A 15,374-nucleotide genomic window follows, 5' to 3' on the forward strand; every position below is an offset into this window, starting at 1 on the left:
TTATCAACGCAGAACAAATTATGTAATCAGTTGCTAGCAAGGACACAGCATTACTGTGATCAAGTCATTCCCCTGTCCCCCAAGTCAGTAATTTAATGAAAGCAATAGCAAATAGAAATCTGTATAAATTTCTGTTTTGCACTGCAATGATTACATTGCTTGCATTAAAAAAAGATACATAATCAGTAATTTTATTCATAAAAATAAAATTCAGCAGTAATTAAAAGAAGGCATTTATGAATTTTGTTTATGTACCTAGTCTGAATAAGAAATTAAAAGCTAAATTTTAAAGAGTAAACAACTTTTATAAGTATTCTTCCTTGAATACAGGTAACAGTTCAAGTGACTACTCTCTAAAAACCAAATTTCAGAATTCCATGTAAAAAGCACTGAGTAAAATTCGTTTGTGGAAACAAGGCTCCTACACTACAAAATGAAGGTGAAGAATATCCTGACAGAATGGAAAACTCTCCAAGCACTAAAGAGGAAACCCTACAGTTCTTAGAGAGATTAAGATAGTGATATTACTAGAAAAATGAGTACCATAATAATACTTATTTGTTTATATAGAAGTGCTTCCTCTCTCTGAAGATGATTTCCCTTTGTGAAAGAACATGCTTTGTTTATTTATTTTTACATCTCCTAACACTAGGCCAGTAGCTGGTACATGGTAGGTATCAAAAATACTCTATTTGCTTAAAAAACAAGCTACCCAAAACTTAGCTCTTCCAACTTGCTATAGTCAAACACGGTCAACTGTCATTTCTGTACTAAAGAAGAAACAAGATACAGAGCAAAGACACAAGGAAATCTAAACCTTCAAGAAGTTAGACATGTCTCTGGTCAGTGGGGAAAGTAAAGAGAAATCAGAGAAGAAACATATTCAGAGGAAGAGATTATTATTATTATTATCATTATTCACTGAATAATCTCCACATGGGAATCCTCTACCAGTTCCACACTTAGTATAAACTAACAAATTCTCTGCAGACAAATATCATAACCATGGTGTTTGCATATCAACAACAAAATAATACATAACCTCAGTCCAGAGCATGTGCTAAGTGTGACAACAGAATTCAGATATCCTTCAATATATCCTTGGTAGTAGCACTGAGTCTAGGGGGGAAAATATAAAGTGGTTACCTAGGAGTTGACAAAACTTTCTAATGATTTCTTAACTTTTTATACTTAATAGAACTTTCTGAATATTTTTCACAGGCTATATACAGTTTATATCAGTATGAATAAAGTGACATTCAGAAAAAAAGTCTCCCCATATTTGCCACTTTCACTATATTAACTACTCTTCTCAGATCAACACTTGGGATTATTATTTTACATCCTGCTTCCAAAGTTTTATCCCATATTTTAGGTAAAATTATTTTCCAATATATAAATTTAGGTCATCAATTAAAAGACAAAGATTGTGAGTATGGATTTCCTTTAAATTCTGATATTCTGCTAAAAAGAAACATCTAAAATTTAAGGGCACAAAAAGATTGAAGAGCTAGAAAAAGACAGACCACACCAACACAAACCAAAAGGATGATTCTGAAGCGATACTAATACAGGAAATGTAGACTTTAAGGCAAGAAGCATTACTAGAGATAAAGAGGGACATTTCATAATGATACATGAGTTTCAACTCACCAGGAAGATATAAATATTCCAAGTTTGTATTTATTTAATAACATAGCTTCAAATTATAAAAAGCTAAAACTGAAAGAATAATAAAAATAAATGCATAATCATACTAAAAGATTTTTAAGCACATACATTTCTGTCAATAACTGATAAATCTAGCATTCAGAATCTATAGAAGAGTTGAACAGAATGTTAACCTAATATAGGTAAAACCCTACTTAAAAACTATATATAATATACTTTTTTTGCACGGAGTTCTTTTCTTTAACCTTTTTTTTATTGAAGTGTAGTTCATTTACAATGTTGTGTTAGCTTCAGGTGTACATCAAAGTGATTCAGTTATACATACACACATACACCTATATATGTATCCTTCTTCAGATTCTTTTCCATTATAGGTTATCACAAGACACTGAATATACTGTGCTGTACAGTAGGTCCCTGTCATTTATCTATTTGATACATAGTCATGTGTATATGTTAATCCCTAACCCCTAATTTATCTCCCCCTCCACCCGCCGCTATCCTTTCTGGTAACCATAAGTTTGCTTTCTGTCTGTTGAGTCTATTTCCATTTTATAAATAAGTTCATTTATATAATTATTTTAGATTCCACATATAAGTGATATCATGTGATATTAGTCTTTCTCTGTCTTACTTCACTTAACATGATAATGTCTAGGTCCATCTACGTTGCTGCAAATGGCATTATTTCATTCTTTTTTATAGCTAAGTAATATTCCATTGAATACACTTTCTTTTTAAAGAACATGTAACATTTACCAAAATGAAACCATATTCTGGGCCATGAAACACAAAAACAAATTGTAAAGGACTGAAATCACACCAAGTTCAGTCTCTGACCACAGTACAATTAACATAGAGACAAAGCAAACATCATCACAGACAAAAAAGGAAAATTATATAATTTCTAAGATAGTGCTATAAATTTTGGTATAAATCAATGTATGTTTTCTTATTAACACATGCCTTTATGTTAGAACTATGTGAAGGAAGGAGCAATAAAAGGAAAGTAATGGTCCTTTCCAATTGAAGTGAAGTAACATATTTCAATAATTCAACAAATTTTTATTATATGCTATGTGCCAGGCATTTTTCTAGGCACTAGGGATGCATCATTGAATAAAACAGACCAAAAGCTCTGGTGAAATGAAGATTATATTGCACTGAAAAAACAGAAAATAAATAGATAAAATGTATGGTACATCATATATTGATAACCACTATGGAGAAAAACAAAACAGGTAAGTTAAGAGAGTAATAAGGTTAACAGTGCTATTTAAAATAGGGGTTAGTCAAGGACTAATAGGATGGTTTTGAGCAAAGACCTGAAGGAAAAGAGGGAGAAAAACATTGTATCTTGGGAAAGAGCAAACATCTGGATCAGAAGAAATAGAAAGTGAAAATTTCTTGAAAGGAGGACACGTCTGATATGTTTGAAGAATAGCAAGGAAACCAAGGCGACTGGAACAGAATAAGCAAGGTAGAGAATAACTGGAAATGAGGTCATAGAAGTAAAGAGAACCAGACTGCGTAAAGCCTGTAGGATACTAAAATGACTTTGGTTTTCACTTTGTGAATGATAAGTCATCCCATGGAGGCTTCTGAACAGAGAAGTGACATGATCTGACCAGGTTTTAATAGGATTGATCTGGCTGTCATGTTGGGAACTAACTGAGGAGGTGAGCAAGGTGTGGAAGCAGGGAGATTATTCCGGAAGTTACAGCAACAACCCAAACTAGATATGATGTTTACTTGTTTACAGTGGTATCAGCAGATAGAGACAGAGGAAGAGGGTGGATTCTTAGTACATAATTTGAAAGGTAGAGTCAATATGATTCATTGATGGATGAGACAGGGACTAAAAAAGAAGGAAAGGATTCAATCTATGATTTCAGATTCAGTAAGATTTGTACTTGTTTTTATTATTATTTAATGTATATTCATTTATTCAACAAAATATAAACTAATTAATTTAATTGTGTCTATGTTCTAGGCAGAGTAGAAGGTAAGTCAATCTAGTTTGTCTTTAATTTACCAAGACTTCAAGAAAGCCTAATAATGGGTGAAATGAGGCATAAGTAGATCACTTAAATACATCCCCTGTGAACAGAGTCTTCTGTATTAGGAAAGTATTCAATGTAAAAAGGGTTTTAAAAATCTTTGAAATATAAAATTTAAATCTTACCTGAATATTTGAAGAATGAGAATTCACAGATCCTTGATTATACAAATAAACCATGAAATTATCTGCTAAAAAAAATCTGAATATAAAAAAAGAATGAGAGAATTTTAAGTTATTCTTTTTGAAACATGTAAAGCAGTAGTTAGCAAACTTAAATCCCTCAAGCCAAATCTGACCTACCTTCTGCGTTTGTAAATAAAATTTTATTTGAACACAGCCATATCCATTCACTTATATATGGTTTATGGCAGCTTTCACGCTACAACAGCAGAGTTGAGTCATTTTGACAAAGATATTATCATCCTCATAGCCTAAAATATTTACTATCTGGGTCTCTAAAGAAGAAGTTTGCCAATCCCTGACAAAGGTAGTATCTTCTTTTGACCTGTATGTAATCTTTATTCAAAGCAATAAGCATTTACTCAAAATAATTTCCCTATCTTATACTCCTTTAAAAAAGAAGAGACTGTATACAAGACGAGAGAAAAGCATTTTAAAATTTACAAAGATACGAAATGGGTGTAGAATTATGAGAGTTTTCTATTCTTTCATTCGTTTCTTTTAAATTTTTATTCATTTATTTATTTTGGCTACGTTGGGTCTTCGTTGCTATGCGTGGGCTTTCTCTAGTTGCAGCGAGCGGGGGCTACTCTTCATTGCGGTGCGTGGGCTTCTCATTGTGGTGGCTTCTCTTGTTGCGGAGCACAGGCTCTAAGTGTGTGGGCTTCAGTAGTTGTGGCATGTGGGCTCAGTAGTTGTGGCTCGCGTGCTCTAGAGTGCAGGCTCAGTAGTTGTGGTGCACGGGCTTAGTTGCTCTGCAGCATGTGGGATCTTCCCGGACCAGGGCTCGAACCCGTGTCCCCTGCACTGGCAAGCGGTTTCTTAACCACTGTGTCACCAGAGAATTCCCTATTCTTTCATTCTCTCTCACTTTTACTATCATAAATATATATTACTATAATGAAGTGGAAGAGTATTCTGTAAAAGTCATACTAACCAGAACATAGGTGTTGAAACTACAAGTCTAAGTTCAACCTTCTCTGGTATCATTCCCTGTCCTTATTATGCTATTTTACTTATGCTTTCTCACTTGGTGCTCACTCCTCAATCCAATGTAATGTAACTAGACCACCCAGTCTAGCTTCTGCTGGGAATCCTCCATTAAAACAGTTGCCATAGAGATTACTAATGACCCGCTTGTTGTTAAATCCAAAAAGCAGTTTGAGTCATGTAAAACTACTCTAACACACTGTTGACCACACTCCCCTTCTTTAAAACATCTACTCTTCAACTTCAATCATATCATTTACCTCTGGTTTCCCTCATATCTTTTTGTCTACTTTTATAAGTCCCTTCATCTGGATCCTTACTTCTTCACTTAAATGCTTCCATGGCCTTCAATTCTGGTTGTTATTCCTTCTCATCATTAATATTCACCCCCACCTCTGTATCTCGTTCTTTTCTGGTGCCTCATTTATACCTATATAAAAAAGATGGCTCTGAAACCCACACCTCTCTCGCATGACCTAAACTAAATATAACGGGCTATTTGGGGTCTTCTGTGGTTTCATACAAATTTTAGGATTATTTGTTCTACTTCTGTGGAAAATGCATGAGTATTCTGATAGGGATTGGACTGAATCTGTAGATTGCCTTGGTTAGTGGTATGGACATTTTAACAATATTAATTCTTCCAATGCATAAGCATGGTATATCTTTCCATTTATTGGTGTTCTCTTCAATTTCTTTATCAATGTCTTACAGCTTTCAGAGTACAGGTCTATTCACCTCCCTTTGTTAAATTTATTCCCACGTATATTTTCTTTTTGATGCAATTGTAAATGGGATTGTTTTCTTGATTTCTTTTTCTGATATTTCATTATTAGTGTATAGAAATGCAACAGATTTCTGTATATTAATTTTGTATCCTGCAGCTTTACTGAATTCATTAGTTCTAATAGCTTTTTGGTGGAGTCTGTAGGAGTCTGTAGGGTTTTCTATGTTATCCTGCCATCTGTAAATAGTGACCATTTTAGTTCTCCCCTTCCAATGTGGATGCATATCATTTCTTTTTAATTGCTATGGTTAGGACTTCCAATACTGTGTTGAATAAAAGTGGTGAGAGGGGGCAGCCTTGTCTTATTCCTGGTCTTAGAGAAAAAGCTTTCAGCTTTTCATCATTGAGTATGCTGTTAGCTGTGGGTTTGTCATAAATGGCCTTTAATACATAAGTGAAGGAGATTAAGAGGTATGAACTACCAGTTATAAAATAAGTAAGTCGGGCTTCCCTGGTGGCGCAGTGGTTGAGAATCTGCCTGCCAATGCAGGGGACACAGGTTCGAGCCCTGGTCTGGGAAGATCCCATATGCCGCAGAGCAACTAGCCCCGTGAGCCACAATTACTGAGCCTGCGCGTCTGGAGCCTGTGCTCCGCAACAACAGAGGCCGCGATAGTGAGAGGCCCGCGCACCGCAATGAGGAGTGGCCCCCACTTGCTGCAACTAGACAAAGCCCTCACACAGAAACGAAGACCCAACACAGCCATAAATAAATAAATGAATTAATTAAAAAAAATAAAATAAAATTATAAAAAAAAAAAAAAAAAAATAAGTAAGTCATAGGGATGCAATGTACAACACAGGGAATACAGTCAATATAATGTAATTATATGGTTTGTAATGTATAAAAATATAGAATCACTATATTGTACACCTGAAAATAATATGATATTGTAAGACAAGTATACTTCAATCAATCAACCACTCAATCAACTGGACATTTCTCCTGGATATGCCCTGATGCAGACGTGCTCTCCTTCTCCTTCACTGCCCCACCAAATCTGTGCTACCACTATATCCAATCTGTTATCTAATTTTTTTTTCTGCCACCTCAGTTATGTCTTTAAAAAAAAAAAGAAATCCTACATGGTCATAATTATACTTCTCATTATTTCCTATATAAGTTTCTTGCAACAGCTTCCTATGACTTCCTATAGTCATGGTGTCCTAATTATTATACAGGTAATTTCCAAAAACAGAGTATATACATGCTCTATCAATCTCCCAAGCTCCAGTCCCTCTATTTCTTACTACTGCTTATAGTTTCAGTAAGATACGCAAATACAATATGAGTTCTCTCTTTCCCTCTTATGCACTTGGAAAGTTCTTTGAGTTGTCATTTACTATTCTTCCCTTCTGTCTAAAGGAATAGGTAGGTTAACACTTCTTTTACTCAATGTCATTCTTTGGCATCTAACAACACAATGAATCACTTGTTTATACTTCTCTCTTTAAGAAACTTCCCCTCAGCCAAAATACTTTGTTTTTTTCTTCCCTAAAAAGCATTCCTATTCTTCTTTTTTTCTCAGCTGAACATTTCTGAAAAAGTCATTTTCACTTAATACTTTCAGTTTCTCACAATTCACCTCTCCTTAATACCATGTAGTCTAGTTCTACACCCAAAATTTAACTGAAATCTACTTCTTGAAAGTTACAAATTGCTTCCAAGCCAGGCTTTCTCTACTGGGTTTCCAAGAGAGAATTAAACCCTACAGAAAGTTATTTAAAATATGTTCACAATTCCCTTAGACATGGTATGTAGCTGGTACTATTTTCCATAAATTATTCACCAGTTTCCAGAACACTGTATGATCTAATTTCTATATTAAATCCCTTATTTCATTTTCCTGGTGGTGAGCCTGCCTCCCTGATCAAACCCTAACTGATACAGACTTACTTCTTTCTTATCACATCCTGCCCTGATTATACAGGTCCTGCTGGTTCTGCCAACTTAAGATCATATAGATTAATCTTCAGGAGACAAGTCCCTATTTTTCCTGTTCCTAACCCCCCTATTCACAAAAGACTATGAGGCATTAAGACCAAAAAATTAATTCACAGGAGAGCATCTGTTCATCTGAGACAACTAAAATTTTTAATAACAAGTACATTATTTTTAATACTCTATTTTTATTATAAGTAAATAAATTCATATAAATAAAATTAAATCTAAAAGTAAAGAATAAAAAATTACCTTTGCCTAAGGTGTACAGTATACGGTTTCTCATCTATTGGAATAATATAGGATACTTGTTCCTAGAGAATCCAGAACAACTGAGAGTGAAGACAAATGTAATAGAAGAAGTGAAACAACAATTTTACATCAACTAATCCCTCCAGATAATGCTTAAAATGTCTCAGACTATGTGATTTAAAATCTGCAATAATATATCAAAAATTATAATATTTATTATATTATCCATTCTTACTATATCCACAAAAACAAGCCCAATCTAAGGAGTTGTATAGCACTAGAAATCTATATGTGACTGAATTTTAAACTCGTCTAAAAGAAGAGGCAATGTGCCATGCTGTAATGCCTACTCAGGTAGCATCATTGGGATAATAAGATACTCTACATCAGTGAAGCTTAACTTAATCCATTAGGCACAAAAATTATTTATTTTAACCATTTTCCTGAAATGTACAGCCTGATTCCTATATTTTTAAACAGAAGACCCTTGAACAAAATTTGGCATAGTTTTTTTACTCCATCCCAGTTATTCTCAGGTTAAAACATGGATGTCAATGAGTTGCAATATCAGTTGGTCAGTGAACCTAAGTGATGAGATTTTATCTTGCAAAAGAGAACATGTGAAAAGCCAGAGTTAGAACATCACTAAAAAGAAAACTTAAAGCATATAAAACCCAAAAAGACACAAATAGCACAACACAAAAAAAGATAAGCCTTTCCAGATCTGTGAAAATAAGAAGCAACAAGGAGACAATACAAATCAAAAAATAATAAGGCAAGTTGTTAAAAGGTCTAGTAAATGATCAAAAATGAAACAGGAAGGTGTTATGAAGTCAAGTGGACACCATGTACCTGCTGCTATGATGTGATGAGAAGAGCATACCTCTACGGTAATCTTCCCTACAACTCATAACCTCAGTCTAATCATGATAAAACATCAGAGAAATCCAAATTGAGGGACATTCTACAACATATCTGACTGATATTCTTTAAAAATAACAAGGTCATGAAACAGAAAAACAGAGCAAAGGAGACTGGGGAGACATAACAACTAACAGCAATGTAGTATCCTGAATTAGATCCTGGAACAGGAAAAGAACACTAGTGGAAAAACTGGTGAAATCCAAATAAATCCTATAGTGTGTTAATAGTAAGGTATCAATGTTAATTTTTTAGTTTTGATAAATGTAATGTATCAACATGGTTATGTAAGATGTTAACTTTAGGGGAAACTGAGTGAACATATATGGGAATTCAAGGTAGCATCTTTGCAAATTCTTCATAAATCTAAAATCATTCCAAAATTTTTAAAGGTTTTTTTAAGTAAAACCAGAAATAAATTGAAGAAAGAAGCAAAACAGGTATATGTCAGATATAAGGCAGAAATACCAAACATAGGATACTGATACTGAAGCAGCAACATGTCCTAGCTGTAAAATTTACATGAGTGAAAAAAAATTCCCCTTAGAGGTCTGAATGTAATAACTGAACAGAGACGTTGGAGAATTTTTATCACTTTCTAAAGTGCACCTGATGCACAGGTCCCCCAAAGTAGTTCTGGGATGAATATTTTTCTCAAAATGAAAACATAATAATTATTAAGATATTAGTATACCAGATATACTCCCACTAACTATACTGTGAGAGGTAGCATGACATGCATTCTCTCTGCAGACTATGTACAGAAAATTAGCTAGATCTTTAAAGAATGTAGAGGGGTTGATCAATGGAGGCCATAAGAGAATTTATTGAATAATATCAGCAAATATGTGTTTTAATTTTTAATAACAGACTTTCAATGATTAAGAAATTCGATTCCTTCTGGAACTTTTATTTGTAAAGTGTTACAATAATTTCAACACTTTCAGAAAACACTTTTCCTGTTCACTCACTCATATGGTTCCAAAATCACTCCTCTTCAATGGAACAGGATAGAAAGTCCAGAGATAAACCCACGCACCTGTAGTCACCTAATCTATGACAAAATGGACAACGGAGAAAAGACAGTCTCTTCAATAAGTAGTGCTGAGAAAACTGGACAGCTACATGTAAAAGAATGCAATTAGGACATTCTCTAACACCATACACAAAAATAAAATCAAAATGGATTAAAGACCTAAAAGTAAGACCGGACACTATAAAACTCTGAGAGGAAAATAGAGGCAGAACACTGTTTGACATAAATCGCAGCAATATCTTTTTGATCCACCTCCTAGAGTAATGAAAATAAAAACAAAAAAAACCTAAATGGGACCTAATTAAACTTAAAAACTTTTGCACAGCAAAGAAAACTATAAATGAAACAAAAGGACAACCCACAGAATGGGAGAAACTATTTGCAAACAAAGCAACCGACAAGGGATTAATTGCCAAAATATATGAACAGCTCATGCAGCTTTATATCAAAACAACAAACGACCCAATCAAAAAATGGGTGGAAGATCTAAATAGACCTTTCTCCAAAGAATACATACAGGGCTTCCCTGGTGGCGCAGTGGTTGAGAGTCCACCTGCCGATGCAGGGGACATGGGTTCGTGCCCAGGTCCGGGAAGATCCCGCATGCCGCGGAGCGGCTGGGCCCGTGAGCCATGGCTGCTGAGCCTGCACATCCGGAGCCTGTGCTCTGCAACGGAAGAGGCCACGACAGTGAGAGGCCCGCATACCGCAAAAAAAAAAAAAAAAAAAAAAAAGAATACATACAGATGGCAAAGAGGCACATGAAAAGATGCTCAACAACACTAATTATTAGAGAAATGCAAATCAAAACTACAATGAGGTATCACCTCACACCAGTCAGCATGGCCATCATCAAAAAAATCTACAAACAATAAATGCTGGAGATGGTGTGGAGAAAAGGGAACCCTCCTACACTGTTGGTGTGAATGTAAATTGGTACAGCCACTATGGAGAACAGTATGGAGGTTCCTTAAAAAACTAAAACTAGAGCTACCATATGACCCAGCAACCCCAGTCCTGGGCATATATCCAGAGAAAACCATAATTCAAAAAGATACATGCACCCCAATGTTCGTTGCAGCCCTATTTACAATAGCCAGGACATGGAAGCAACCTAAATATCCATCAGTGGATGAATGGATAAAGATGTGGTACATATATACAATGGAATATTATTCAGCCATAAAAAAGAATGAAATAATGCCATTTGCAGTGACATGGATGGACCTAGAGATTGTCATCCTGAGTGAAGTAAATCAGACAGAGAAAGTCAAATATCATACAATATTGCTTATATGTGGAATCTAAAAAAATGGTACAAATGAATTTATTTACAAAACAGAGAGTCACAAATATAGAAGACAAACTTATGGTTACCAAGGAGGAAGGGGGGGGATAAATTGGGAGCTTGGGATTGACATATACAAACTACTATATATAAAATAGATAACTAATGAGAACCTACTGTATAGCACAGGGAATGTTACTCAATACTCTGTAATGACCTATATGGGAAAAGAATCTAAAAAAAGAGAGGATATATGTATAACTGATTCACTTTGCTGTACAGCAGAAAATAACACATTTTAAATCAACTATATTCCAATAAAAATTAATTTTCAAAAAAAATCATAGGATTCCAGTGAAAAAAATATCACTCATCTTCACAAAACATATTTTAGTAAAGGTCTGGAAACCCTGTAGACCTTTAAGCACTGGGGGTCTCAGAAGAAGTAGATTTATCTGAATTTACAGTGACCTACATTGAGAATTTATCTTTCTGTTTAATAAAAACTATGGACTAGTCAGTTAGTGTCAGGTTTCCTAGAAGCAGGGTCTGAAATGAGGATACTTTTGTCAGTGCTTTATTTAGGGAGCACTCTCTGGAGGAACCTGCAAGGAATTAAGAGAAGCAAAATAGGGAGGAAGATAAAGCTAAAGAAAATATGATTTCAGGGCTTCCCTGGTGGCGCAGTGGTTGAGAGTCTGCCTACCAATGCAGGGGACACGGGTTCGTGCCCCAGTCCAGGAGGATCCTGCATGCCGTGGAGCGGCTGGGCCTGTGAGCCATGGCCGCTGAGCCTGCACATCCGGAGCCTGTGCTCCGCAACGGGAGAGGCCACAACAGTGAGAGGCCCGCGTACCGCAAAAAAAAGAAAAAAAAAAAGAAAATATGATTTCAGGTAAATTCTAGCCTTAGCCTGATACTTCGCGGAAACTCTAGAGTAAAAATTGTGCCTCAAAGTCTTTCCCACCTGAGACAGTGGAGCTGGGCTTTTAGACCCATGTAACAATTAGGCATTGGCTGAAGTGGTTACCCTGGGGGATGGGGTCGAGTAACTCCCAGGCAGCTCAATAACTGAAAGGCAATTCTCCAGAGAAGGTTACTACTCTTGCAGTAGTATCTCAAGAGCCAGGGAACCAACAACCCAAACAGAAATTATAAAGGGATTCTGGCCAGGGACTGGGGGTTGAAAAATATAGCTGAAAAGTTCCCAAACCTGAAAAAGAAACAGAAATTCGGATGCAAGAAGCACAGAGGACCCCAAACAAGATGAACCCAAAGAGACTACATCAAGACATACATGATAATTAAAATGGCAAAAGGTGGGCTTCCCTGGTGGCGCAGTGGTTGAGAGTCCGCCTGCCGATGCAGGGGACACGGGTTCGTGCCCCGGTCTGGGAAGATCCCACATGCCGCAGAGCGGCTAGGCCCGTGAGCCATGGCTACTGAGCCTGCGCATCCGGAGCCTGTGCTCTGCAAGGGGAGAGGCCACAACAGTGAGAGGCCCGCCTACCGCAAAAAAAAAAAAAAAAAAAAAAATGGCAAAAGGTTAAGATAAAAGGAGAATTTGAAAGGCAGCAAGAGAAAGATAATTGGGAGATTGGGATTGATATATATACACTAATATGTATAAAATACATAACTAATTTTAAAAAAGAGAGAGAAAGGTAGAGTCATACACAAGAGAATTCCCATAAGGCTATCAGCTGATTATTCTGTGGAAACCTGTGGGCCAAAAGGGAGTGACATGATGTATTCAAAGTCCTGAAAAGGAAAACCTGCAAACTAGGATACTCTACAGAGCAAAATTATCATTTAGAATTGGAGGAGAGATAAAGAACTTCTTAGACAAGCAAAAATTAAAACAGTTCATCAATATTAAACATAACATAAGAGAAATGTTAAAGAGTCTTCTCTAAGTGAAAAAGAAAGGCTGAAATAAGAAGTAAGAATCTACAGGAAAGGAAAAATCCCACTAGTAAAGGCAAATATATAGTAAAAGCTGAGGATCAACAACTTAAATAAGCTAGCATGAAGACTGAAAGACAAAAAACTGTAAAATCAAACATAACTACAATAATCAGTAATGGGATAAACATGAAGATGTAAAATATGACAACAATAATAAAATATGTGGGGGAGGGAGTACAAAAATGTATCTCTTTAAGAATGTGTTTGAACTTAAAGGACTACCCGTTTAAAACAAGTAGATAGAGTCATAGGTCAACATATATGAACCCCATGGTCACAACAAATCAAAAACCTAGAATAGATACACAAAAACTAGAGCAAAAGAAACACAAACATAACACTAAAGAAAATCATCAAACCACAAGGGAGGAAACAAAAAAAAAAGACAAAATACAGAGAACAACTACAAAAAGAACCAGAAAACAAGTAACAAAAGGGCAATAAGTACATATCTATAAATAATTACTTTAAATGTCAATGGATTAAATGTTCCAATCAAAAGACATAAGGTGGGCCTCCCTGGTGGCGCAGTGGTTGAGAGTCCGCCTGCCGATGCAGGGGATACGGGTTCGTGCCCCGGTCTGGGAGGATCCCATATGCCGCGGAGCGGCTGGGCCTGTGAGCCGTGGCCGCTGGGCCTGCGCGTCCGGAGCCTGTGCTCCGCAACGGGAGAGGCCACAACAGTGAGAGGCCCGCATACCGCAAAAAAAAAAAAAAGACATAAGGTGTCTAACTATATAAAAAAAACAAGACCCATCTATATGCTGCTTACAAGAGAACTGCTTCAGAGCTAAAGACACACACAGACTGAAAGTGAAGGGATGGAAATAGATATTTCATGCACATAGTGACAAGAAAGTGGGGGTTAGCAATTCTCATATCATACAAAATAGACCTTAAAACAAAGTCTAAAACAAAAGACAAAGAAGGGCATTATATAATGACAAAGGGATCAATACAAGAAGAGGATATTACACTGATTAACATATATGCACCCAATACCTGTATTGGGTGCATATGTTTTTATATAAATTATATATATTTTATTATTTTATATTTATATAAATATACAAAGCAAATATTAACAGACATAAAGGGAGAAATTAACAGTAATATAATAATAGTAGGGGACTTTAACACCTCACTTACATTAATGAACAGATCATCCAGACAGAAAAAATAAGGGAACAGTGGTCTTAAATGGCATAATAACCAGTTGGACTTAATAGATATCTACAGGAAATTCTATCCAAAGTCATCAGAATACACATCCTTTTCAAGCACAGATGGAACGTTCTCCAGGACAGATCACACACTAGGCCATAAAACAAATTTCAACAATTTAAGGATAAAAATTATATCAAGCATTTTTTCTGACCACAACGTTATGAAATTAGAAATCAATTATAGGAAGAAAAATGAGAAAAGCACAAACGCATGGAGACTAAACAATATGCTACTAAAAAACCAATGGGTCAATGGAGAAATCAAAGAGAAATCAGAAAATACCTCAATACAAATGAAAATAAAAACATAACTTTCCAAAATCTATGGGATGTGGCAAAAGCAGTTCTAAAAAGGAAGTTTATAGAAATACAGGCCGACCTCAAAAAATATGAAAAACATCAAACAAACAACCTAACCTACCATCTAAAGGAATTAGAAAAAGAAGGACAAATAAAGACCAAAGTTAGCAGAAAGAATGAAATAATAAAGATCATAGAGGGAATAAATAGAGATCAAAAAAAAAAAAAGAAAGAAAGGATCAAGGAACCAAGAGCTGGTGTTTGTAAAGATAAAAAATTGATGAACTTTTAGCCAAGCTCATCAAGAAAACAAGAGGAGACCCAAATAAACAAAATCAGGCATGAAAGAGGTGAAATAACAATCAATATCACAGAGATACAAAATATCATAAGAGAGAGGGAATACTACAGTTATATGCCAACAAACTCAACAATCTAGAAGAAATGGACAAATTTCTAGAAACATACAAGCTTATGAGACTGAGTCAGGAAGAAACAGACAATGTGAACAGACAGATCACTATTGGTGAAATTGGATTTGTAATTTTAGAACTTCCAGCAAGCAGAAATCCAGGATCAGATGGCTTCACATGGGAATTCTACCAAACATACAGAGAAGAGTTAATACCTAACCTTCTCAAACTATTCCAAAAAATTGAAAAGGATGGTACATTCACAAATTAATTCTACAAGACCATCATCACCCTGATATCAAAACCAAAGACACTACCAAAAAGAAAATTACACCCCA

General features: G+C 35.6%; 1 protein-coding gene across 2 annotated transcripts in view; it reads right to left on the reverse strand.

The window, feature by feature from the left end:
• Window positions 1–15,374, reverse strand: part of ADAM32 (ADAM metallopeptidase domain 32) — a 177,831-nt gene that overhangs the window by 146,768 nt on the left and 15,689 nt on the right. For both annotated transcript variants that reach the window (XR_014014083.1, XM_081220688.1), the window contains exons 3-5: window positions 7,885–7,946; window positions 3,857–3,932; window positions 1,043–1,119 (exon numbers count right to left, since the gene is read on the reverse strand). Coding sequence is in view for 1 of the 2 variants with exons in the window: in XM_081220688.1 (XP_081076814.1) it covers window positions 1,043–1,119; window positions 3,857–3,932; window positions 7,885–7,946 (215 nt within the window). In the remaining variant the exon portion in view is untranslated. The remainder of the gene's footprint in view (window positions 1–1,042; window positions 1,120–3,856; window positions 3,933–7,884; window positions 7,947–15,374) is intronic.

Source organism: Mesoplodon bidens, assembly GCF_964165515.1.
Source record: "Mesoplodon bidens genome assembly, chromosome: 20".
NCBI classification, from domain to species: domain Eukaryota; kingdom Metazoa; phylum Chordata; class Mammalia; order Artiodactyla; family Ziphiidae; genus Mesoplodon; species Mesoplodon bidens.